The 27,926-nt window shown below is 39.9% G+C and overlaps 1 protein-coding gene across 1 annotated transcript; it reads left to right on the top strand.

Annotated features, from left to right (window-relative positions):
* The first annotated feature begins 538 nt into the window (after positions 1–538).
* On the top strand, positions 539–26,328 carry ube2h (ubiquitin-conjugating enzyme E2H). Its single transcript, XM_083935462.1, has 7 exons — positions 539–781; positions 16,903–16,979; positions 18,612–18,686; positions 18,802–18,841; positions 19,861–19,913; positions 21,514–21,642; positions 21,781–26,328. Exons 1-7 carry the CDS (start codon positions 729–731, stop codon positions 21,903–21,905), a joined length of 552 nt encoding a protein of 183 aa, XP_083791588.1. The 5' UTR covers positions 539–728; the 3' UTR covers positions 21,906–26,328.
* Positions 26,329–27,926: the final 1,598 nt, after the last annotated feature.

Below are 27,926 nucleotides of genomic sequence, written 5' to 3'. Positions count from 1 at the left end.
TTGCTTATATATCCTGGTATCCAGTACCTGGGTGTGAATCAGAATCAATGGCCAAGTAAGTGTGAACACAAGGAATTTGACCCCCAAGTTTTTTGTCACGCTCAATATACAGAAAAAGAAATGGACATACAGCTAAAAACAAGTATAACGAAATGAACAAAGGTAAACAAACTGACCACAACGTACCGATTTAAATATGAGTATATAAATATATGTAAATAAAAACATGGGAAAATTAAGTTGTAAACATAATGACAATAGTGCAAGGGGTCCTGGAATAAATATGGAATAATATATGGAAAAATATGTTAATATGGTAGTATGGTTTCTTCTAGGTCTTGATAAATCCTTAAATATAAAATATCATTGTAAATGGTGTCAAATGGCACATTAGCATTGAATATAAAAAGCCAAAGGTGTTCTAAATAAAACTACAAATAGAGCCATTTATGGTGACGTTTGGTCGCAGGTATATGACGCGCCACGCGGAGGGATCCTAGCTTGTCAGAATCATGAACGCTGAGAGGCAGTGAACAGCAGAGGTCTAACGTTTGCTCAGCCACTCACTAAGACAGAGAGACACTGAACTGGGAAGACGTTTTTTGCGGTGAACATTTCTGCAAGCAAATGTTAACTTTCGGATAGTACCGTTTTGCTAGACTGTCTAGCGTTTCGGGGGGCTAGCTTTCAGTTTACTTACAGGTGTTCTGCGGTGGAAATAGGAAAAAATGTCGTCTCCAAGTCCGGGTAAAAGGCGAATGGATACCGATGTGGTGAAACTGTATCCTTTCTGAACATAAACAACAGTCGCTTATTTGCTGTCTAGTCAGCGATGTAAGGAAATGTGATATGAGAAAACCTCATTTGTTGATGCTGCTTGTTTATTTTACCCGTTAATAACCCGAAGCAGAAAGAGCTTTCATTGTGAATGACTGGTGTTTTTGTGTAAACAACATTTTTGCTAGCAAAGCCAAGGGTTTTATCGTTAGCTATTTCTGGACAGCTGTGTTAGCCAATCAGATCGATCCCTTGTGCAGTTTTAGCATTTTTTCAACTCTGTATATTTGTAACGTTAGCTGTCTATAGCTTGTTGTCTATATTTGAAAAAAATACTGCAACAGCCGAGCAGACGCTAACGTTATTCTCCTTTTCCAGGAATTTATGTCATCTTGTTGCACCACTAATAGACGTATAAAAACCCTTATGACAATTTGGTTTCTTTGTCCAAGCCTGTTGTTGTCAAGGGAGTTAAGTCAAACTGGCCCTTTACACGTTGACACAGGGGCTTGTTTACATAACGTAAGGGCTAACGTCAACTGAAAAATGCTGCTGTCTTTTGTTCTGCTCTCGCACAAACGTTGGCGTTATTGCAGCATATATTAGTATTATAGCTTTGCTTTGCAAGCCTACTTGGGGTTTTTCCAATTGTGTTATTGCATCTGCCACTTGAAATGCTACCTTGTATAAACGCTACTGAGCTGACTGAGCTAGCCTGCTGGTTAATTTCAACATCAAAATGGCCACCTGATCTGTGTGTCTCACTGTACTTCAGTGTCTGCAGGCAAATATATGGAAGGCTAACTTGTATCATTTTGGAGTGGTTGGAATTTGTTTGTTTGTTTGTTTTTATAAATATTGAAGAACAGCAGGTGTCATGTGCCTGCAGTCATTTTCACTGCTTCAACTTCTAGTGTGTTCTGTTTTTCAAGTCACCATGTTTACTTTTTGTCCTGTTGATGTGTTTGTATTACTTCACTTAGGGCTGACAGAGAGAGCTCCCAATTGTACCAAAACAATTCATATACCAGTCCATACAATGTTCTAGAAGAACAAGTAGTTTTTGTTTTTGTCCCAGCACAGTGGAAACCAGCTTTATGATTGGGTAGCCTGTTACTAGCCGGAAACCACAAGAGGGAGGGACTTAAAACAGCTGATGGGATGGCTGTACAGCTTAGTAGTAAAATATGGGGCTGGAGCTGGGCAGGTCAAAATGAACCAAAAACAGGGGGTCAACTTAATGGTTAAAATGTAAAAGTTTCAAAGTATTGGTAGTTTAATCCTTTTAAGTGTTTAATTTAATTGAAGAATTACTGTATTCAGAGTAATTTGCTTATATAGACCTAACATATGTGACTTATGCAATACTGAATCTGCATTTCATAATACGTCCTGCCTCATACCATCACATTAGAGTAGCCTATACATATGAAAATGCATGTATCTGCAATATGTGAATAATTCACAGCAACAAGGAGACTGCTAGTTTTTCAACCTACATTTCTCTTGTCATTTTAGCCTGTTGCCTAAGGCATTTTTTTTTTTTACATCTTCTAGCTAGCAACAGTCCTTGTTTGAGAAAGTTTATGTTCCCCCGACTCGACTTCCCATGGCAGCCATGACAGAGTGGTGAAGCAGACAGAAGGACTGCAGTAGTAGTAGACCCCCACTTCTTCTTGAGCAACTTGACTGACGGGCAAGAGCAGGTTTGCTTAATGCCACCTGCTCAATTCCATACAATGACTTGTGCTTGTTTTATGATACCATGAGTGAGCAGTGGTCACCAAGTGTTGAGGAAGACAGCCATGTGTCTTTAAATGTAGGTCTACAGAACTGAGATTTACAGGCTTGCATAGCACATGGGTTCAGTGCTGCCTAGTCTGTCTCGTACGGTTGAAGTAGGGAGGGCTCCAGGTTACTGGTATGGGAAACGGCTCCTTCCTACTCTTTGTGTCCCCAGAGCAAAACTAGAAGTAACAACCTCCTCTCTGTGCTCCCTATCCCTGCGTCTCCCCCGGTGTAACCAGAACCTGAAACTTACACCGCTTTTTCGACAGAAGCAGCTTCTTTCTTATGGGCTGACACAGAGAGCCCTCACGCATTAATTTGCTGCGGCCACCAGAGAGCTGAGAATCTAGAGCGTGGACCATTAGGGAATTCATTAAAATGAATGTCAGAATGACCTCAGTATGTCATATCACAAGGTTTAAGCTTTGTCCTAAGCCAGACCCATGGATGGCATCCTGCTTTCAGCACGAAATGTACAGCTGTTGTGTTTGCATACCAGTACCCTGAACTTTTTGTACTATGTGATGAAATATATATTGTGTTGGTTTACACTGACTTCACACTTTATTTTATTTTTTTGTTTCACTGTTTCATACCCCTCATTTGCAGTCCTGAGTGTCAAGAGAAACTTGTTTGTGGTCCCCTTCTTGCCAAATTGTAGTCCTAAATCTTAAATTAGAGTTTTTCTCCAATGAACTGCATAAAACTTTGGCCACTGGCTATTTAGTCTTGTTTTTGGATATGCTGCTTTTGGAACAAGGCGTTCTTGAACCAGTCTAAGAGTGTGTCATTTCAAAGAGCCTTACATGCAGCTTGTTGTGTGGGGTTGACTGCACATACTGTGTAGGTAGTTGTGCTATTATTTGCATGTATTCATCAGTCTACTTGCTTTACAAATGCTTTCAGCAGTACGCTGCTGGAATTTGAGCACAGGTAGATTACAAAAGACTAAGCCTATTTTGAACGCTAACAGAAGCTCTTGTGGTCTGCTGCCTATGGATTTTAATGCAGAGAATGGGACAGAAAAGGAATTATGTAGCATTATTTGTCATTTATATTTAGTCTAGAGTGACCATAAGAAGAAGAAATGTTTGTACAAACTTGCTTTTATATTTTGTTCTGTGGTCACAATAGTGCCATAATTAAAGCATTATCTGGTAATAGAAAGCCATAGATGTTTTCCTTTTATCAACAAGGCTGTTCTTTAGCAATAAAGGTCTCTTACATGGCATTTAATAGATGAACTGTAACTTATACAAGTGAAAAAATTACGAGATGATGTGTGTATAACCTTTCATCATTTTCTTTCACATGGCTTGAGGTAAACAAACAATAAGCCCAATATGTTTTATTATGTGATATGGAAGTAATGGCAAATGAATGGGTTTGTACCATCAAGGAGCAGAGTTTGAAACTTTCTCTCAAATCAGTAAACCTCTGCACTACTTAAGTCATTGCTGAGGCCATTCTCATCAAGTGTTAATCTTTTAATAGCATGGGCCTGAAGATTTGTGATGTATATTCTTTCATATATGAGAATTCTATCGGAGGGGATTTTAAGACAGTTTTATGAAAACAAAACTGCAGCTCAGCTGTACCTTTCAGCCTTTCAATTGCTGCTGGAAGGTCTGAAAGTGATTGGATAGCAGTTCTGTGAAGCGTGGCCACCAATGAATTATATTCGAGGCTGTTGGGAGGGGAGTTGCATGCCTCATCTGACCCAGTATCCATTATGATACTTGGCATAAATGCCATTGTGTGTGTATTTAATCATTTCACCCCAAATATTTGCACTTCATGTTTCTTCAAGGATTCATTTTTCCTTAAAGGGACTGTTGAGGCAGTACCTGGCCTTCAGTAATCCTGATTTATTCAGTTGTCCACAATCAGGAGGTAGGCTTGTGTCCACCTCCTCCTTTTTATTTTATTTTAATGTCCTCCCCCACTCCCTTCCCCACCTCATCCCTCCATCCTCCCTGTGTGGAATACCAAGCCTGAGCTTTATCTGCTCTCTGCTTGGTGTTTCAGCCCCATTGTGCCCTTGTAACATGACATCCGGACAGCACCAGTGGTGGAGTCTTTTGTATTTCCCATTTACAGAAGCCCCTGTGACCTCCACCTCCCGCTGCTGTGTCAGACCATGTCACAGTGTCACTGGCATCTAATGTGCACCCAGCGCTATTATTGCGAGACTGAACCAACTAGACGCAGTTTACTGTAGCGAAGAAGCCAGCAGTTTTCTGCCTGTTCCTGACTGAGAGATTGAATGAACAGGAGCATGATGGACCCATGACACGACTGGGGGAAACGTCTGGTCTGGTGTTGCATCAACAGAATGCTTCGTTATTATAGTGTAATAGATAACTTAACAGCAGTGCATGGAAATAAGCTAAGAGGATTACAGAAATCTTGCAAGCCACTGTACCATTTTGCACTACAACGGACAGCAAAAATGGCATATAATGTCGGTATGAGATCACAGGACTAACAACAGAAAACAATTGATTCACAGCCAAATTATATATTATTTAGATGGGAATTTACAGTATGTTTGGTGATGGAAGTTCACTTCAGCCACTTTTTTCCCTCTACTTAGCCATGCTTCAGTAGGCATTGGCCATATGGTGAACCTTTTAAAGCCCAGTTATCACTATGTGGTCTGTTTATTGTGACTCCTGGTAGGGTGGTCACATCATGAGATTTAAGTTAATGATTAATTGCAGTACAAATGATTGCAATTAATGATTTTAATTGTCTTTTCCATTTAGTTAAATACCACACAGGTGCTATTGTGTTACGCTTGCAACCACACCTAAATCCATGTTGTTAATTACAATGGCTGCACAGATATATTTTGAATAGCTCTAACACTGTTGTGTAGGCTGAGCTAATGTAACAAAAAGGTTTATTTTTGATTTATTCTCCGCTCAGAGCACCATCGCCACTATAAATCAAGAGACTGGTTATCGGCACCTCTCCTCATCATCTTGCATCAGAAAGCAACGAATACGGTCTCACATGAGCTGAAACAAAAACCTGCCTATGCCCAACAGCAGTATGATCTAGCCATGTTCTCAGGACATTGGAGCCATGCAGTCAGGTAAACAGGTGTAAGATTGGCTTTAAATTCCCTTAATGTTAGAATTTGACGATACATTTAAATACATACAAATACAAAATAAACAGGCCTAGCTCCAGGGTAATATTCAATCTGGGGTTAGAAGTTCAAATACTGGCTAAAGACAATGTAGGGAATGGCCCACCTGCTGTATATACCGAGTCATGGTATGGAATTAGGAGGGCTGACCTGAGATAATTATGGTATCTTCAAATCCTGGGAATTCTGATAATATAATATCTAGATTCAAATGACTTTGTCTTGTATACAGTCAAATATAGTGTATGTCTTAAACTTGTTAATGTGGCTCTTGGGGTGTGTGTAGTTTAGTCTAAAAGCATACAGAATAATACTCTACTTTCCTATATCTACATCTCGTTTTGTTTGCGATTTCTGAATATTCTTCGTCTGCGTCCATGCAGGCATTGTTATAAATATGTTACATCATCCAGCCCTAACCAGCCTTCTGCTTGTTCTCCCTTTTATTTCTTCATGAATGAACATAAGGTAACCTCAAAAATTGAGAATGAGGTCCATTCTACGCAGGAGCCCCTCACCTTGATTGACAGTGCTGTTTAGGGGGTCCAGGAGCAAGGCATCTCTTCCATTAGGAGATTTGAGGCCCTCACTGTTAATCCCACAGTGCAAACAGTGAAGCTTCCTGCACGCATGGCTGAGTTCCCTTAGAAAAACAGATGGACTGAAGTTCCTCTCTTTGTTTCACATGATTTTTTTTTTCTGGCACTGGAGAGTTCTGCCTGCTTCTGCTGCTCACGTGAACTGCTGCTTTAATGTGGAAAAATCGAAGGAGTGACGATGGGCTAGCCGCACATTTGGTGATTGGTTGGCATAAGGGACAGTGACACTGAGTCCGGTTAATTTAAAAGTTTAGGCTAAAATGTATGCCTATGTGTGAAGCAAAAGAGCCTTATCAGTGCAACTTACACTATCCACACCCCACACTTGACTCTATCTGATAATCTGTCTCTGTGCCACTCATCTGTACCAAGTTGATAAAATTAGCTTTGTCCATCCCTCACTACACTAAAATTCAGGATCCTCAACATGTTATTGTTGAGTTTAAGTTTTTTTGTCTTGACAACATATGTCTTGTCTGCTCATTAGATGGTTGCCTCAGATAGAGGCTATTGTTTCTATTGCCCTGGCTCAGTTTTGTGATCATTAATGATAATTTTGTTTGTGTGTATGCACGCAGCTCATGCACGTACACACACACATGCGGAGACTCTGTGCTATTGCTGTAAATAGACTGTTGATTTAGTGAAGGGCTGAGAGGAGGAGCAGCTGAGGGATTCACGTTTGATTGCAGTGGGTGGGCTCTCATCTCTCACCAGAGAAGACAAAGAACTTAGCATGTGCAGTACTTTGCAGCTCCAGCTCTCCCACAGGGAGGTAGCCATCAGCTAACAGTATAGTCAGACCTTTGTTAAAGGGAAACCAAATCTACATTGGAATATAATTATAATATTTGGGGCATTGAGCCGTTTGGTTTTGTTTAATTCTTCTGTATTTTGTTTCACTCCACATGCATATTGTGGATTGCAGAGACAGCTTTTAAATGAATGTGCATTTTAAATGTTTACTCTAACACTAATGAAAATGTTCATCGCAGGGTGCTTTAGCCTCAGGGTTGGATTGAATGCCTCTGTGTTTACACATATCTAGATTAGCTGAGAATACATGGCTTTAGCACTTGTGAATGAGACCAGGATAAACATTTTAGACCTGTATACAAGTTTTAATGTTGGCTTTTTTGTTTACAGGAATTTTTTTTTAATTTGAGATGATAACCTTTTAATTTTCAAAGCAGAAATGAAACTGAAGTACTCATAGAGTTAATTTACTTCCTATCCACCATTCAGTGAGTGCAGCACTTAACAGCTACCAGACATTAATGTGGATTTCAGTGAGTCAGGCCTTTGGGGCCATGTGTCCATTGATATGTAAAACATGCTCCAAGGTTTTCTTTTGCACAGACCGCACAAGCTGGCACCAAGTGCTCCATCAGAATTTAAACACTTACTGTGTCAGAATAAACTGTGTGCGAGCTAACCTACTGTATTCTATATTACTGACATAGTTGTCAGTAGTTCCAGAAACATAACTACAATGAAACATCCTATAACCTGTCAAAGTGGTTGGTAGGCTGTACCAAAACCTAAGCCTTTTCACTCGTACAACAGCTTATTTTCTGAACTTAACCATATGACAAAATATGTTCAGTTTATTTAGCTGCTGTCTAGAACAGTTCCCAAGATGATTTGTGAGGCAGCAGTAGTTGGCAGAGAATAGTAGAGTAAGAAATAAATGTGAGGAAAACAGGGCTGTTTTGTTCACTTTTAAAGTTTGTCACATATCTAACCAATTTCCTGACAGATTTAAGTTCAGCTTTTGTTGTTTTTAATGATAAACAGAGGTTAAAGTAAGTTAATGTTTTTTAGTCATTCTTTTAGAATCTTGATCTGAAGAAAGCTGCATGTGTTTCATAAGTTTGTGCGGAGACATCCAAATATGATCAACATAGTTCTTGGTGAATCTCTTTGAATGATTAGATCACTCGTTGTGGCTAATCAATTTTTTTTTTTGCGTCCACCTAGAAGTTGTATGTTGTAGTACAGGTTATCAAGTCCTTAGTTCCCCAGATCTACAAAGCTAGGGGAGAGATCTCTCGTATCTCTTGTGGAATCTGGACAGGTAAACGGGAAATGAGAGCAGATGGCATGACTGTAGGGTTTAGTATCATAACAGTATCCCTATATTCAGTTATCAGAGCCAGCCAGGGCAGTCAAAACCCCCTCGCCTCATACTGGAACTAAGAACAACCATGTCATACATCAAAAATGAAGGAACTAGACTTAAGAGCTGCGGTTTTTGCAGAGCCTAAAGTCTAAATCAGATTTGGGACCATGAATAATTGGCAGTGTGCATTGCATTACTTTGTATGTCCAGTACAGTGGAGGGCATCACAATTTCCACAGCAGTCGAGCAAACTTGCAGTCACATATAAACTCCTTATCATTGTTGCACCTCTGTTCTACCATTAGCCACTATAATATGTAAAGAACTTTAAACCAACATATGTGATAAGCTACTTTTCAGCTGTACCCAAATTTAAACTTCCTCATCTATAAACGTCTTGAAAATGAGTAGCGGGGCTTCTGTTGCTGTATTTTTTTTTTTTATCCTTCAGTACTCCTTTTTAGCATTTTGTCAAATATAGCTAGCTAATTTTATTGAAGTGATTGACTTTAATCAATGATTTACCTTGATGTAGCACAAAGGACTTCTTCTAAATCAGATCTACAGTGCAACTCAAGCAACAGGCAAGTTGTATATTGATTGATTGTTAACAGCCTAGTGGATATAAAATTGGAAAGCATCTAAAATATCATATTGATATAGAAAGATCATTATTGTCATATTATCAATATTTTAAATGAAGAAGTTATATTAGGCCATCTGTAGTCTGGATGAATGGGAGCTGTTGTTAAACTTGGCTTCTTGTCTGATGTATTCTAATTTTCATCCCTTCTAAGCTCACCATGTATTCACAGGATTATCTATCGACTGAATCAATGAGCTGGAGTGTGAGGGGGTTTCTGATGGTGCCGTTAGGCTCCAAATCTGCATTAAAATTGAGAAGGGAGAATTTGACTTAATGAGCAATAAAATAAAGTAAACAGCTGGGGGGAGATATTAGCCTCAGTAGGAGAGGGAGTGAGAGACTGAGAGGGTAGAGGAGTGGGTCAGTGGGGTTGGCTGGTGATGGCTGCAGTGATGGTGTTTTTTTTTATGCTGAACTGATTAAATCACACTGTCACAGCATCACAGTGCCTATCACTCGCCCTGCCTGCTGTGGCAGGATGGTTGCTGTGCTACACTAGCTGCCTCTGTTTTCAGAGCACTGAGTGTAGTAGAGGTCACACAGTAATCCTGTTTGGCTCGGAGCAGTGCACTAATAAATACAAAGTTTAATACACAGAAGTTAGAAACACTGCACATGTAGATAAAGGTGTATGCTGGCAGAGGCTGAAAATGGACAGAGACTCATATTCATACTTAACACATGCAGAATTCATTTCCTCTGGCTCCCTTTGAATATCAGAGAGTGGGCACTGAGCCCATATTGGGAGGTGAAGAAGGAATAGCTTTGTTGTGTATGTAGCTCACTGTCTTAAGTAAGCAAGTCTTCATCTTCCTCTCTTTATTTTTGTAGGTAAAGAATTTTAGCTTGTGTTTTTGGTAGTCTATACTCTATTCTGGCAGAGGAATCCTACCCCATTGCTTACACTCTGAGAACAGCTGCTATATTTCCTGCCTTTCATCGTCAAGGCCTTTGATTGTACATTATCACTGTAATCTGTGTATAAGGGAGAGCAAACTAAAGGGTTCCTTATCTTATAAACAAAGATGTGCTCTTAAACAAGTTACTCTCTGTGAAGGTTGTGGTGTTTCTATTGACATTTAAAACAAGTAAATTGGCATTTTAACATCATCCAAAACCCAGTGTACATGAAAAGCTGTCTTCTAAGTCTCGGCTTATCAATTGAGATGTTTAACCAGGCTCTTTACCTGGGTCCCACCTTCTTTTGTGTTTGTTAATAACGTCCCCTGTTATATTTCTGATGCATTGATGTATCGTTATACTGTACGGTTGTCAGTTTTATATAATGTTACTGTTGCATGTCATTCTGTTAATGCTCTGCTGGTCTCTTGCTAATATTGACCTGTCAATCACCTAGGAATTTGGATTGACGCATAACTATTAAAGAAAAAATTGTCTAAGCAAAGTCAAATCTAGACACGGGTTTAGCCCGTTTATGTGTCTGTATACAAACAGGCAAATCACCATGAGTCTGTAGTCGACAGCAATGATGTCATTCACATTCACATATCTGCCTGCAAGGCTGGATCAGGGAGCACCAGGATGAACCCCTTTCTCTCTTTATCACTGCATCACTATCTCTCTGCCTCTCCTTTGGTATCACTCTTTTCTTGTTGCTTTTTGCTTTAACAACTCTCTATATCATCCTCTCATGCTCCCTTTTCTCCCCCAATTCAACCCTCTGCTCTATTGACTGACCTTATTCTACCCACTCTTTTTATGTTCCTCTTCCCCGCTGGCTCTTAGGGCTGGTTACAGACTATTAGTGTATTTCAGGCAGACTTCTTTGCTTTGCTTTGCTTCTCATATTCTGTTTTTGAAAGTCTTATTCACTGGTTAGTGCCATTAATAACCGGAAATTCTGCATGGTGTGCCTTCTGATACCCGGTAACCTTGCTCTCTCCCAATGCCTTTGGGATTGTTTGATTTGCTGCCTTTACTCTTACAGTATTTCAGTCTAGTGTGCCCAGAAGCTCTGTACCTTCCTTTTGAAAGGATTATTTGAAGCTGGAGGTGTCAACAGGTGGTCAGATTATTGTGTGCTCAGATGTAAATAGTTGAAACTGGCCCCTTTGAATTTGATTGTGCATACCAAGGCATAAATATGTACAATACTTAAAGAAATATGTTCTCTTTGTGCTGATATTGTTGAAAATTGCATCGCCCTGTTGATGAAAGGATAGTGTGAGCCTTTCCTTCCCACCTTCTTCTAAAAAGAAAGACATGAGACTGAAGGAACTGCTTTGAAAAGTAGTCAGTGCCTCCCTTTTACCAGATCAAAAACTTCTGTCTCCAAAGAGGAAAAATGTTTAAGCATGGTCGACACCACATTGTTTGACAGAGTGCTGTTTATGATTCCCCATCATGTTTGTTTTCCATAATTAGAAAGAGGTTGGTCAGGATGGGATCATTTGATCCAGGGTCAGACAGGGATAGTGGCCTGAATGAACCAGAATGAAAACAAGACATGTCTAGACCACAACTGTAAATGCTATTTACTGCATATTTTTACACTTATGCCTTTAAATGTGCAGGATGAAGCTCAAAATTGGGATAACATTGACCTGTCTGGATAAACTTTGAAACATCAGGCTAAGTGGTAGCCTTTATGTACACCTTTCTTTTTATGCAGTGTTGTGTGTGTGTGCGTGCGTGCGTGCGTGCGTGCGTGCGTGTGTGTCTGGATTGATTGGGCTCTGTGTATCAGATTATAAGTGTTTGTAAAAGGATATTGACCTGGTGCTATGCACAGATTACGACTTATCTGTACTAATCCAAGGTGGGGGGATGGAAACATAATCATTATGATGGGAATGGGGAAGAAGGAAATGCATTACCTTGATCAAAATGCTGTTGTTGTTAAAAGTTAAAGCCCTAAAATATGTTGGACAAATCCATGTTGGGTGAGTGTTTAATTGTACATTAATAAATGGAAAATAAGTCACATCCTATAGAGAAATGTGTGGATTGATAATTACAACTAGCATTTTCAGTGGTTTATATATTTTATCGATTCATGTGCATTTGACATTAGCATGCCAGAACATTGAAATTCTAGCAGTAAATACCATCAAAGCTTGTACACACTAGCAGATTTATTCTGCTCAAGAAATAGGTTGATTCAGTTCATTGTGACACAACTGATTTGTTTATGGTGTTCATGTAACTAAATGACTTCACCTGACTGGATTTGAATCACTGCAGCACCTGAACTCAATATTTGAATGCCTCAAATATAAATGTTATATTGATGCATGTTAGCCCACTGCACAACCCAATTTCTGCTGCTTTCATGTGTGCTATTTTGTCTTCCCTTTTGAAAAACAATGTGTCATGTCACCTCTATTTAATAACCCCAAATCAAAAGACTGACACATACAGTAATTGGTATATACTGAATTTCCTGCCTTTCCACTTTTGCGACTGTCCACAAATCTTTTCCTCTCTGTTTGACTGGCTGAGTGGCTTGTCATCTACACTCTCAGTCCATCTTAAACGCCATCAAACTGTTGAATTTAAAGGCTCTACCAGGAACTCCCTTCAGTCCTGCCAAACTCCTTGATGAGGGGAGGGAGCTCTTTTTGAAAGTGACTAGTTATTTACTGGGTGGAAGGAACAAGTGCTTGGAAGTTTCGGTCTCCTGGTATTAAACAAAAGGCCAGTGATTTAGACAATTGACCATAGCCTGAGTCCTATCAAAGTGAATGTATAGTTTTGGGATTAGCCTTTCTTGACACAGATAATAAGGTTGAGATGGGAGTGTTGAAGTTTGATGTCAAAGCTAAAAAATTAACTATTAACTAGTTAATATGAATAACCATGCTGGTTTTTAAAGAGGAGAGGTTTCAGTGGGTAATGATATTTGTGATGGTGGGGAAAGATGGAAGGTGCACAGTCACTGTTGGAAACTGGACGTGGTTATTTTTAGCCGTTTTCTCATTCAATGACCGACAGTGTCCAGAGCTTGCCTTTGCCTTTCTGGTTTAGGTGATGGGTGGTGCCTGGTTAAATGCAGCAGTCATGAAGCCGGTTAGTAATTTGGTCACAAACAACTGAGCCTCTTGTTGTTTCTTGAATATGTCTTGTGATTTTGGCATCGGCCCTAACACACAAAAGTTCCTGATCATCCTCTCTCCAGTTAGACAATTTAATTGGCGTTGGCGTGGAAATCGCCATTCTTATTCAACCTCAGATGTTTGTTTTCCTGTGGTCTCGCACGAACTACATGATGGAAACATCATCAACGTACCCACTCGTTCGCTATGAATTCTGAGCACAATGAGCTACTCTATTAACAGGGTTAAAGCAGAAGGTTAAAGCCTGTTTCATGTCCGGTCCAACTGATTCAGACATTTGTGTTTTCACATACAGCTCCGCCATAAACTGTCTCAGTGATTTCAGGTTTGCAGTGCATGTGTGAAAGGGGCTTATGACTCTTGACTGCACTTAAATTAGCTTACAAGTGATTTTTTGTGTTCACATCATTATCACGTGAGTGCAACATTAGGTGAGGAGCCAGTTGGTGCAGTTTGAGCTCCTCCTTTTCCGGACCTTCTCCTTCACACACATGATCCCACTATGGTTACACACATATTTACAGATATATGACTCTACAGTAAAACCCTGACCTTTGCATTTCTGCTTGCTTGTAATTTTGCTTTTGCCTTTTAAAGTGAAATCCTGCTCCACACTATCCTGTAAACCTGTACTCATAAGTGTCAATTCAATTTCTAAAATGATAATGTAAGAATCGAATTTGCACAGATTAGTTCATCTCTTGTTTCTCAGTCAGTTTGGACAATGTCAATTAGCCTGCAGCATAATCAGTGTTGATTCAACCCCATTAATAGCTTATCCTCCAACCCGTCTCACTGCTGTCCTATAACATAACACAAACAGCCTATACCATCCCCCTCCTCAGCATTGCTTTACTCTCTCCTACGGACATACACACATTTACTCACACACCAGTAGTTTCACTACTACATGAGTTGGATGCATAGAAGTCCTTTTAGGAAGGGCAGACTTTGAGGAGCTGCAGAATGTAAACATAATGCATGTTGTCTGATGTGTCTGACTGGAGTTTCCCTATTGCATATGGATAGTCGTTGTTTTGCTAGCATGCTTTAGATGCATGTTGTCCTTCTAGTGTTAGTGGTTATTCATTCTGCCCTGAACTTTGCATTAAGGGCGTCAGATTGGCTTCAACACGGATCAGAACAGAGAGTTTCCTCTTCTGTCTGACAATGACACATTTCCTTGCAGAAGCCAGGGATTCAGTCTGCTCTTCGCAGACTCAACCAGAGCTTAAAATAACCTCCAGTTTGATTTAACCCTTTCGGGGTCAGTGCGACTGCTAATGGGATACTCACTCAATCAGGATTGACGAGCCAGCTGCTACTGTGCGGCAAAACTCAGTTTTATCCCATCTCTCGTACCTTCTGTCTCTAATGTGTTCTGTCAGTCTTTCACTCTCATTTTGTGATCTTTTTTCCTTCCTTTCTTTTCCACTTGCTTATTTTGTATCCGAATCTCTCTCTGCTTCAATTTGATTTCATGTGCCTGTTCCTCGTGCTCACATGAAAGGGAAATAATTTCTCTGCAATGATTTTGTGTGAGAGTGGAGATCAAAAATAATCAGAGCAAGCATGCATTATATGCTCATAGCTGTAATGTTGGATTTTGCCATATAATACACTGAATAAAAATAATCTAATGTTCCTTTAGGGTTTTTTATGATTGTAATTATGTCTGCAGTTTAACCTTCTCCTTTGGTAGATGATTTGGGTAAATGTAGGAAAGGCAAGCCAAGTTTATTTATATAGCACAATTCAACAATGAGGTAATTCAAAGTGCAAACATTTAAAAACAAAGAAACACATATAAAATGACATTCAATTTTCAGTTGTCAATAGCAGTTACAGCAGTGTAAGCAGTTAATAAATGATTTAAACCTGCAGTTTTCTAAAAGTTTGTTCCAGATGTGTGACACATACAAACTGAATGCTGCCTCTCCATGATTAGTTTTGACTCTGGGGACACAGAGCAGACCTGTCCCAGACGATCTGAGAGGTCTGGATGGTTTGTAACTGAGCAGAAGATCATAAATATATTTTGGCCCTAAACCATTCAGTGCTCTATAAACCAATAGAAGTATTTTGGAATCAATTATTTGACAAACAGGAAGCCAGTGTAGAGAACAGAGGACTGGTGTGATATGATCTACTTTTTTGGTCTTATTGAGGATTCGAGCAGCAGCGTTCTGAATTAACTGCTGTCTGATCGACTTAGGTAACACTAAAGTAGGTTTTCTAAATCTCAGCCAGTTAATAGGTTTGCTGAGGACTAAAGCAAATAAACAAGGTAGCAATCACAAGTTATACAGTGGGGTCAGGCAGTCCTTTTTTACTTTTCTTTTTTTCAGTAGCAAGATTCTTGCATCCCATTAGAATGTATATCATGAGCAAGTCAAGTGTTATTATTAATATCTCACAATGTAGTTGGCATCCAAGTATCTGTACACCCAATTGTTTACAAAAGCTAAACTATCTGCAGTCTGTTGCATGGAGAGGGTTAGATTCCAGTCATTTTAGAGCCTCTGCCTTGCTATAGACCACTAAGATGCAAATTTAATGGTCAGAAATTTAAAACCCTAATGATGAAATTTAGCTTATTCATAGAAACCTTGTACAAGTAAATGCCCTGTCAGTGTGTTTCTGATTGGCCAGAGTATTTTCTTATTTGGGTCAATGAAGCCTCTTTGGTCTACCTGAGTAATTTCATCAGAAATAAGAGTTACTTATTTCCACTAGTGTAAATTCTAAAGAAGAGAACTACATGTATGTGAGACTGAAGTGTGTATGATTCAGGTAGTTGGAGATTCTCCACTTTCCTCTTGTGCCTTAGGTTGTTGGATCACAAATAGACTGTATACAATATGGATGCAGTCTCCATGATGTCACCCATAGTTTTCTGAGGAGCCAAAATAAAGCTGAATTTTGGGGGCCGTCTCCTGCCATCTTGGCTGCGCCTGACTGCTCCTGGTTAATCCAAAAATGTTCAAAGAGGTGGAGCGTGGATGGAGCCTACAGTCTGTGCTAGCCACCTATGACGGCACTCACCTGTCACTTAAAGCTACAAAGTCCTTTATTATAGCCTTTAACATAATTTAAAGGGGTGAGTTACACACACATGACACTCTATGTGAGGAGATGGACTTCTGTGTTTCTCAGTGGGGGACTTGTATTTTATGTCCAGGACGACTATTAGAGAGTGACAGGTGGAGGAAGGTCAGTATGGTTCTGAAGCATGGGTGAATATGATCTACTTGCTCACATAATTTTTTGTTTTGGAATCACTGGCCCGCATACTTCACATTGAGTCTGTGGATATAAATTGAACGCGCAGAATGACAAATTGTCGCGGGGCTATCGATTGTCATTGAAAGTGAGGCTCCAGGATTAGGGGTCAGAACAGAATCCAAGTGTAATGTTCCTGCATTGATTTGTTTTCATTACCTGTCTAAAGCAATCATTTCTCTCTTTAATTTTTATGACTCTGTATGATGTGAAAAAATGATGTTGGTTAGGAGAGAAGAAAAAGCTCAGACTCTGCCTGTGTCTTTGTCCTCCTTGCAACAAAGCCTGTGATTATGTGTGACACTGAAATGGTATTCCAGCTGCAGTCGTTTCCAGAGAGCCGAACTGTTAGTGATCCTGATTATTATTCAAGAACTGCTCATTATAGTACCTTAGGTCATGTGTGTTTCTGTGTATGCAGTCACATGGGGATGTTGTCCTTAACAGCCTTACAGCATCGAAAGCAAGCATGAGGTCACCATCCTCAGTGGACTCAATGAATTTGTAGTGAAGTTTTTCGGACCACAAGGAAGTAAGTGTTCTCGCCTCTGATTTAACAATGTTTTTTTGTTTTTTATCCTGACACCTTAAACATCTCATATTATGCAAATCTTTCAGGTTCATGTTTATATTCTGGCTTTCCACTAGTACATGTTTACATGCTTTAATGTTAAAAAAAAAAACACTGACAGGACAGCCTCTGTATCTACGCTCTCTGCGTCTCTGCACCATCATTGTAGCCAGGGAATAGTTCTGACGGCTCGTTTAGAGTCACACTTTCTGAATACACTGTGAATTTCTTGGTGGATTGAGCGTTTTGGTACTTTCACAGTATTTATATCAGACATGGGAATTGTGGCTTCAACGAGTCATCTCCATGCCATGTATTTGTTCTGCTCAGCCACTGAACCAGCTGACTGCAATCAGCACAGCTCTACAGCCAGGGAGATGAGCCAATTAGTAAATGCACCTGGTTAAGAGACTGAGCAGAACAAATACATGTTGAGATGAGTTGTTGAAGCCACAATTCCCATCTCTGATTCATACAGCACCTCGACCTGCTTCAAAATAAAAAAAGGAAATCTCACTTCTAACAATATGGGACCTTTAAACAGCTTCCTTATTTGTTGCTGAATCCTTGTTTAAGCTAATTAATGTGCTCCAAAATGTGACCAAAGGCTTTAGGGTGTGTTTCCATCTGGGTTTCCAAGAAATATGAAACAATTTAAGGAACGTTTATTTGCGCGTCAACCACTTTGGATCTTGAATGCTTGAACATCTAACATTTTAAAACTGGTTGTAAAACCAGATTCACATTGCTGTTATTCTGACCACATGTGATGTTTAGTTTAATTTAAACAGAGCTTTAAGTGAAAATGAATGTTGTCCGGAGGTCAGCCAGCACAGAAATTAGTCATTCTCCTGTGTGGAACATAAAGAGAGGTTTGTCGCAGCAGGCAAGGAACGTTAAATGGATTGAAACCAGGCCTGAGGCCACAGAGCGTAGTACAGTGGAGCCAGGCTTGAGGGGAATTTGGATGAGGAGGATGGCCTCAGCAGCAGGAAATACTTCTTTTGTGTGTCGTTCGCAACATCTGTCACACTAAAACCACTGCCATATATGTATCAGTAAAGAGAGGAAGTGGGTGTGACCCTGTTTATGAGGCTTCGTCACTATACTATGCCAAATAAAATGGCAATGTTGCCCGCCCACGTGTATGTATATGCACATGCTCGCCAGCATTCATCCTCAACAAGTGTGTTTTAAGTCATCTTTGTGCTGTTCAGTTTCAGGGCACATAAGGGTCCTGTTACACACAGCTACTCTGGGAGAAAACCATACAATCTCATTCTTTGATGTCAGTGTGTTATTGTATATGAAGTGATTTGGAGGTAAAAAATCCCCCTGGGCTGAAATACATTACTGTTTAAGATAAAAGAAAATGGCACAGGGAAGTGGTATGTGTGGCCCATTTCTCAAGTGGCACTCTGTTGTATCTCTGAGAAAGCAGAAAGAAGTGCAGAAAATTGATCTTACCGTTCAGTGTCTTAATCCATCGGAGTGCATAAAGGATGAAATAGGATGTTCAGTGGAATGAAAGTGTCTCCTCTGCCCTTCAACAGTGTTCTGTCATTATTTTTTTTGTCTCCTGCTCATGTACAGCACCGTACGAGGGAGGCGTGTGGAAGGTGCGAGTAGATCTTCCAGACAAATATCCATTTAAATCGCCATCAATAGGTAGGAGCGCTACTGTCGCATGAGGGATTAAAAGGTCACATTGTTTGGGGCTTCCACGTCACTTTATAAAAAAAAAAGAAAAAGACAACTTTTTCATCTCTACTTTGCTTTTCAGGATTCATGAACAAGATTTTTCATCCCAACATTGACGAAGCGTAAGTTGATTTCAGTCATGTATTTGAAGTATCAATATTGATTGGTTTATTGGTCCTTAACACCCAAAGGAAGGCCTTGTGCATGAAATCTCATCTAGTTATATTTGCATATGTCATGTTGTTGGTCATATTGCAATTGCATTAATATGTCTTAAAGTTTCCTATATAGCTTTTTCATGTTTTAAGTTGTAGGCCTTGAAATGTTAAAAAATAAGGAAAACATACTCCAGCGCTACAGTATGAAATGCAATGGTATTGAGTGGAGCTAATCGTAGGGTGCCCTTGCAAAATAGATAACAAAGGGACGGACATTCGAACTAGTTTAATTAAAAGTGACTGACCATTTTATTGCAACCACCTGGTATGCTCAGACCTGTTCACATATTTCACAACATCACAGGAATCTCCTTAACTCTTCTTAAATGACTGACCATCACACAAGTGATAAGGGCTGCTAAAGAATATACCACCCTTGCACTCTGGGGCAACAAGGTCGCATTTCTCAGCCACATTTGCAAAAGGACAAGCCTTGTTGAATCGTTGACATACTCTGCAGAAAAGCCCATTTGAAGAGATACGCATTGCATACAGATCCTGTCTTCCCTCCCTTTGGTCTTACCTCACTATGGGGTGCACTCACACTTGCTATTTGTACCGTGCTCAAGCACGAGTGACGGCAAGTCTAGTTTGTTTGACCAGTGTGAGTACAACTGTTCCGTGCCCAGGCACGGCACACTTTCAAGCCACAGCCCGTGCACGTGCATGAACATTGACTGCAGCCTTGAGACTATTTATATACAACTGTTCCCACGACGGACATCTAAAAAGATGCCGCAGAAGGGTTCGCGGTGGTCTGATACGGTGGTGGAGTGTTTACTGCAGATTTGGTCAGATGAAAATATTCAATACCAAATGGACAACAAAAAACTCCAAGGGGTGATGATGTATAATCAAGACGCAATTGGCCATCTGGGACAAATGTGAGTGCGCCCTAACTCTGTTTCTTCTTGGTTTCCCAGGTCAGGGACAGTGTGCTTAGATGTCATCAACCAGACATGGACAGCCCTTTATGGTGAGTGGCCCAACTGCGTATGTGTCCATATTAAGTTTCCCCACTGGGGTCTGTGTGATTATGTGTGAAGAACTTGACACAGTGCCATCAACACCAAAAAGGTGACTGCAGGCCCCTCGCTAGAAAGTGTGGCCACATTAGGCACAATTGGCCCTAATCTACTTAGAGAGGGCAGAAATGAACACTAACGAGGTAATACCCTCACTGAGGAAGGTCAGAAAACATTCACCTTGACAGGAATGATTTAGGGTGTGTCAGCTGTGAGAGACAGGGACATGCTCACATTCTCACCCAGTTTCTCCTCTCACTGTCACCATGGGTCCCTGCTGCTCTCCATGTCCCTGTGCCCTTCTCTCTATTTCCCAATTAAGTTCTCATTACAGCCCCTCACCAGGGCTGAAATAGCTGCTGAGCAATATTCATGGCTTTACATTAATATCCCTAACAGATGTTTCAGCATCGCTCCCTGTTTATTTTCACTGAAGTTCTGGATACGACTGTTAAACGTTAAAACCCTAAATGGTATTCAAGCAACTTAACTTACACTGAACTCCAAGGTTTTGATATAAAGAGGAAACAAATAGCTAATTAATGCCAATGTACGAGGGGGTAGTTTTGCCTGTTCTTCTCTAAAATAAAGTCAAGCCATCAATCCAAGAATCGCATTTGTGTTATTTAAACTTTGTACTCTCATAAGATGCAGCAGATTTTGTTGTGTTAAGTGTCTGGGGAAAAAAGTAAATCAGATTAGACATGTAAAGAATAGACCAATCAACCAAGCATTGTCTGTAAGGATTCTCTACAGAGCAAGAGGGAACAAAAGCAACTGATTAAATCACCTAAACATGATAATACTGTACAATAGACTGTAAGGAAGTGTTTGTTTTCCTAACTTGAATGGACCCAACAGTGACACCTAGGAGATAAGAGCAGAAGTGCAGGTTTTTCCACTAGGCCTCAGCTCTGAGAGAAAGCTGTGGCCTGCTAGCAGTGAGCTAGTGAACGGGGATTAGTGATGTTCTAGCGTCTTTGAGGCTGTCAGGGTGAGGATTTTACATGTGTAGTCTTGTCGCTAGCATGTACACCTTACATCTTTGTATGATCGTCACTTACTGATTTGTGTGAACATTGATTATGAGCTTTCTTGTTCACAATTAACAGAAGTATCAGTTTTATATTGGACATGTAATTAGCAGAATATTGGGTGAGCACCTCTCCATCAGCTTCTTTCAGGTTAATGGTGAGATTTGAGAGTCTGACACTAACTGATCACTGGATTGTTACTGCAATGACAATTTTAAACTTTGATACAATACTAGTATAAAAAAGATACTCAATATCTTTTTCGATACCATGGCAAAAGAAAACAATGTCCTTGGCACACAAAATAGGGCATTTGTTTTTAATCTGATGGTAGATCTACTTTTTTTTAAATTGTTTCAGTACTTTTGATACTATCAAATGTGGATTGTATCATTTTAAAAGTAGTATTGGAAAAGTATCAAAGTATCGACGCCTTTGACAACCTTGCACTCGATTATATAAGTGCTGTTATATATTATATTTATATTATATTATAAACTGTTGTCTTTTTCCCCAGATCTGACCAACATCTTTGAGTCGTTCCTGCCCCAGCTGCTGGCGTACCCAAACCCCATCGACCCCCTGAATGGAGATGCAGCAGCCATGTACCTTCACCGGCCTGAAGAGTACAAGCAGAAAATCAAAGGTTCAACCCAATAAAAATCTGTTGGGTGTAGATCCCAGATCCCTTACAAAATAAGTAACTCTGAACACTATTTATTCTCTGTGAGATTAGTCTGACCATGCTCTCTCTTTCTTTTCCTCTCTGTTCTTCCCTCCACAGAGTACATCCAGAAATATGCAACAGAGGAGGCTCTCAAGGAGCAGGAAGAAGGGGCAGGCGACTCTTCGTCTGAAAGCTCCATGTCTGATTTTTCAGAAGACGAGGCCCAGGACATGGAGTTGTAGTGATAGGAGGGCTCCCCCATCCCGCCTCCTCCTTTAACCCCCACAGAGACTATATTTGATTTCCTAACCATGAGAAAGCAGACTTATAATATTCATATTTAAACAAGTTGATTTTTTTATTATTATTATTACTACTAAACAAGGATTTTTATGGATATCTAGCCTTTGGTGTTGACAAACACCCCTCCCATTCTGTAGCTGTTTCTCCCTACACAGATGTCGCCATTGCTTTCATGCCTGTCATCTCCACATTTTTAAGGTGTCTCCTGTAGGCAGGGAATATCCCTGTGAGAATCTCATTTCTTCAGTCAAATTTCACTTTTTAAGATATAAACAGTATATATGTTTGACATGAATCCTAATTTCCTTTCTTTTCCACAATACTAATAGACCATGACAGACATTTTGTCAGTTGCTCCACCACAGAGCTGCTTAGGTCTTGCTTGTTTGAGTGTACAGCTCTAAATATTACCCTGTGGTCAAGACAGTGTTTTTGAGGCGCACAATCCAACAAGGTGTCAGCACACCTTAAAAATACAAAAAGTGTAGACCAATAGACACTCATAAATCAACTGTGAATGCATCCTAAGCATATATTTTCCAACATATTGATCGAGACATGTCAGTAAAAATGATACTTTCTCATTCAGTTCAGATGGCAGATGTCTTGGCATGTTACTTAACTTTTTGTTACTCTTTGTTGACATGCTGCAGCTGCCTGTTCACATGTGGCGCAAGGCAGTGCAAAATAAATGCTTGAGAAGGTCAGGTCTTGGAAAAACAATTAATTGAATACAGGGAAAGTGACAGTGTGGTGACAAAGACGTGCTGGGTGCTTTGGTGTTGATTTGTGAAATGTACACTCTCTGCAGACTCATACACAAAGGCAATGAATGAGTGGCGTTTATTGAGATTCTGGTCGGACTCCCTTGGTGTGATGGGAACCGTAAATAGACCAGAGCTACCCTTTAACCATCTTACCATATGTATTTTTCATGCAGCTAGTTTTTCTGTCAACAGGCACAGAACATTCTCATTGTGCAGGAAGCCACTGGCTTTCACTCACCTGTCCTGCTTTTAAAACAAGTTTCTATTAATATTATTGGTCAAAAAACAATATTTCAGGTAGAGAAAGAATGTAATTATCACCTTTTTTGGTGAATTTAGAAACCAGCACCAAAGTCAGTTTTAATTTTAGTGAAAAGCAACAAACGTGGTCATATGGTTATTGAGTGGATCTGAGTAAAAAGTAAAGTATCGGTCCTCCTCACATTCCATTGTTACATGGAGTTTGCTCCAATGCATGCCCTTCAAAATGGTCTCACCTGTGGTATGTTCCCCGACTGCATCAACTGAACTCCCATTTTTACGTCTACCTACCAGGATCTCTATTTGAATCACTAGTTTGAAGAAGATTACAAAATTAGAGCCCAATGTATGACATTAAGGCTTGTAGCAAATTTCGTTGAGGGGAATTAATTTCATGTGTACACATTTGACTTCATTGTTGATTGAATGTGGTGGGATAAGATGTAAATCCGTGACAACTCGAAAGAATTTGATTTTGGCTGTTTTCTCCATCTTTTACTTCCTGTACATTTTTTTTTCCCGATGGGGGGGGTCAACACATTTGGACTTTATTTTTTTCTGTGTGTGTGTGTACAGCACCTACCTTGTACAGTTATAGGACCGCTCTGTAGCTTCATGAAAACTCAGTGTTGAGCCCAAAACACTGAGCGAGTGTTGCTTGTTGAGGCCAACGTGGCAGTCAAACTACCTAGAAAACCTTGAAATGTATTCACTTCATAGATTGCAGTAAGAATCACTGGTTGCTTTTGTGGTAGATTGTGGATCCTGAGTTCATACTTGGGGGGTCACTTTATCACCTCTAATCTCTAAACTCCCTCTTCTGTGCCTCATCACAAAAGGAAGGGCGACCGTTGAAGAAGCCTCCAAAACCATGTTTCCAAAAAAAGCCATGAAGGTCAAAAGTAACTAGAAAAGCACATTGCTTTTACTCACCCTACTTTTATTCTCCTCTCTCAGCAATGTGATCCTGTACAAATCGTGATTTGACATCTAAATTGTCACCTTACTGCAGACCAGGAGAATTGCCCCAGGGCTGGGTTTGTGTGAGCTATTATAGGATTGTTAGACTTTTCTGGCTCAGGTTTGAAATACAGTTTGGTTGTATCTTGCATAGTTATTAACATTTTCACCCAGGATGTATTGAAAGGATGGAAATCATGCTAATATTTGTTGAACTGTGTTTTTGACAGGATAGTTAGTTTCACTGGGTGTTGACTTCAACTAAAACAACATATGCTATATGGCTGTATTACAGATAGTTAGCTAGTTTGGTATACTTACCTGGTAAAGCATTCATCTGATTTTTAGTTAGTGTCTGTTGTGTGGTTCAATGTAAGATACTCCATAGACATGCCTGCTTGTCCTCTTCTTGCAGATTCAGAGTTGTACAGATGAGTGTGGGTGATGTTTGACCTGTAGTGAGCCTGATAGATCTAACTGTACAGAAAACAAAAGTGTGGTTCAGCCCTTTTCAAGAGATTGGATTTTCTTCAAAAACCCCTACATAAAATAGTTCCATCCTCAAAATTCTTACCACATTTGAATGCAGATTCAGAACACGGACACATCCTTAATTTCTTTTCATCTTCCGATATGTATCCGCAGAGTTTGACTGTTTAAAGCTATGGGATAATAACCTCTCTCACGCCTGGGGAGGTTTTGAATGTTAGCTCGGGGTTAGCTTCCAGCAAGATGCAGCCATTTGAACTGTTGCAGAGCTAACTTTTGTGCTATTCAACATGTTCAAGGAGGCAGTATAAAGCTATGTGAATGTTTTTAGAGTGTTTTGTGGGAACCGTTTATGATCCACATCCACTCAAACAGAACAAACCTGCAAACCCAATGCAGATCCCCCACTCTCACTATAGGCTTGTGTTTCCTCCCCAAGCTGCCTTTAAATATGTATTTATTCATTAAAGAGACCTCCTTTTTTTGTTTTTAATCTTGGCCATCAAGGGCCACTGTTGTAAGTTATGGTTCAGCTAAATTGTCACACTGATGAGACCTTGATCTTGAGTTTTTTTGTTTTAAGTCATTCAAATTGGAACTCTTGTTCTACTTTTACATTTCTTCAGTATTGTATGCAGGTGCTGAAAATGCATTATATCCAAGTTAAGAATTGTAATAAAATAGCACATTATGATGCAATAGTGCAACAGGGAACTAATGATATTTTTGTCTTTTTCCAAAAAAAAACAAGATTTTTGTGTTTGGGTAAAATCCTAGGTTTGGTTTTCAGCATCTACTGGACAATAAATGGATAATATACTCCGCTGTGGCCTGGTGTCGCTCTGATAATCATGACAGCCATCTGATCTTTTCAGTGAACTCCCCTGTTCAATTTTTTTCCTCTTCACAATTACCTGTTCAAGGTCAAGAGAAATAATTACTGCCGTTGCGTTTCAGGTTGTCTTTAACTTGAGTCAAGAACTAAAGAAATTGTCCTCAAACCAGTGACTGATTATGCTTCCTATTGCGACTTGAAATTATTTTTGAAAAAAAAAAAAAGATTAACTGTGCTTTTATTTAATTTCCTTTTGGCTTTCTTCCCTCCTCGCCTGCTCTCAGATCACAGGTGAACAAATGTCTTGACTCCCCACAGTTTTAAACCGCGACTCCAGACAACCACATTAACATGATTGGCAGGGCCTCACATTTCTACCTGCAAACCTGCAGAAGGTCCAGTCCAGAGCCATAGCCCCGCAACCTGTACTCACGCACTCCCCACTCACCCTGCCGGATACAATAAGGATGAAGGGCCATAACTAAGTGAATGGACTGCTCTATCATTAATCCACTGACAGGAGCCCCAGGGCATGTCATCTGTTTTTTCAGCACAGCTGCAGAGAGCCAGCACCTCGATCCTGTAATATCACCTCCCCCCTGTGTGTTGACTGTGTCTCCTTGTGCACTTGCATGCTTCTGGTGTGGAGTCGAGGCTCGCTTGGTGCACACCTCCCATTCTGTCTTGTGCTTGTGTGGATTTGTGCCCTTTGCTGGTCTACTGCTGCCATCAGGGGATTGAGCAGACACACACATACACAGCATGGAAAATGTTTTTTTTAAATAAAAAAATAGAAACTATGTATTTGTTACCTAGTGTGTGATACTTGAGGGTTCAAAAGTCAAAAAGGTTTATTTTTTTTGTTTTCAAAAAGTCCATCCTTGGTCTTCTTTTTATCACCCTCTTTGCCCTCTTGTTTTTTTTCTTTGCATTGTGAAGTGGGCATGCTTGTCAAAAAGACAAATGCTCTCTATTAATAGGCTTATAACCTCATAAATAGTTGTGTATAAAATAAACTGTTATAACTCCTTTTTTTAATAAAACATTCAATGTGTATAAAAGATATTTGTCTCAGGCTGATGATTCACCCAGTGTGAGGACTTTAATGCAGAAAACAGTATATGTTGCATATTTATTTATGATTTCTAAAACATCCACTGTACATGTTCATTTTGAGATCTTTTTTTCCATTTCAATGCTATGTATTCTAAGGTCAGCATCTGTCAACCTTTTTGGTCTCCTTTTTTGGTTTCATACAAGTCGGAACTAATCTTCTGATTAGCGTATGTCCAAATCTACCTTAACTTCCTCTCAGTGAATTCCAGCAGTGTCAGATGGCTGACATATCCTGATGCTACTATCCTCTGGAGGTGTTAAAGGCTGGAAACACTCAGTATGCCAATTTACAGATTTAAACTCTGGATTGATGTGCAAAAAAAACAAACATTCCAGGCGAATACACAAGGCATTTTGATATTTAGATTGAGTCATTTTTCACCCTTTCAATCTATATTTTGAAATGTACCGATTTCATTTTGTGTTCCTCAGTAAATTGGCCTGTAATAGCAGCACTTCCACAAGGTGTCAGTGTGGCACTTCACTCGACTGTCACAACTCCCTACATCCAATCTCAGTCAAGCTTGTACAATATGGGCCACTGTCTGGCATGATCCCTGTGAAACTTGAGAATGAGGTTAGTACCCCAGTACCTCCAGTCTGAAATACACCCAAGACTTCTCAGTTTTCCTTCAAAGCACACATTCTACAGTATTAGCTGTTACATTGGTTTACCGGTGTGTCAACCTTTCCAGGTCCTGTTTGGGTTTATATAGCATTGCATAAGTCTTGTATACTGCAGTGATCTGTGCCAAATCTGCTAAGCATCTGAGCTTCTGACTGGGATTTTATTTTGAAGGGGACATTGGACTGTGAGATTAACCTTGCTGTGAGGGCAGCCTTCGCATGCAATGATGGAAGCAGTTTCACAAGTGAGCCAGATGAGGGCACTGTCTCAATCTTCATCCTCAATCCTCTGCTGAAACACCCTCTGTATAATCACAGCAGGGGGAAATAAATGCTGTGACATAAGGCTGTTTAATCCCCTCTACTCTGAAAAATGTATTCTGTCACGCAGCAATCTGCTCTCTCTTCCTGTTGTCTTCATTTCTGTGGCAGTGCTGAGATGTCAAATCTCTCTCCGGTTTGATATTTCTCAGATGTTGATTTTTACTGTGTTGGAAATTTAAAGGTCCCCTATTATGCATTTCCAGGTTCATCATTTTATTTTGAGTTTCTACTAGAACATGGTTACATGCTTTAATGATCATAAAACGAATTATTTGTCTTATGATGTCTGTCAGAATATACCTGTGTTCACTCTCCATCTGAAACGCTCAGTTTTAGCGCCTGTTTCTTTAGGCGCCTGTTTCTTTAAGCTCCCGTCCAAAAGAAACCCAGTCTGGTCTGATTGGTCAGTGCTTCCAGGGTTTCTACATCTGTGCTCATTGCAGTCGGGGAATGACTGTAACGGCACTGTAGCAGCACTTTCTACCACTTTCTACCTACCTCTACCGATATACTGTATATATATATATATATATATGTATATATACAGTATGAATGTGACATCACAACCGTACAGAAGTCCT

This window comes from Echiichthys vipera (assembly GCF_963691815.1).
Source record: "Echiichthys vipera genome assembly, chromosome: 20".
NCBI classification, from domain to species: domain Eukaryota; kingdom Metazoa; phylum Chordata; class Actinopteri; order Perciformes; family Trachinidae; genus Echiichthys; species Echiichthys vipera.
Note: the sequence above shows the minus strand (reverse complement) of the source record. Positions and strands in the feature narration are given on the sequence as shown.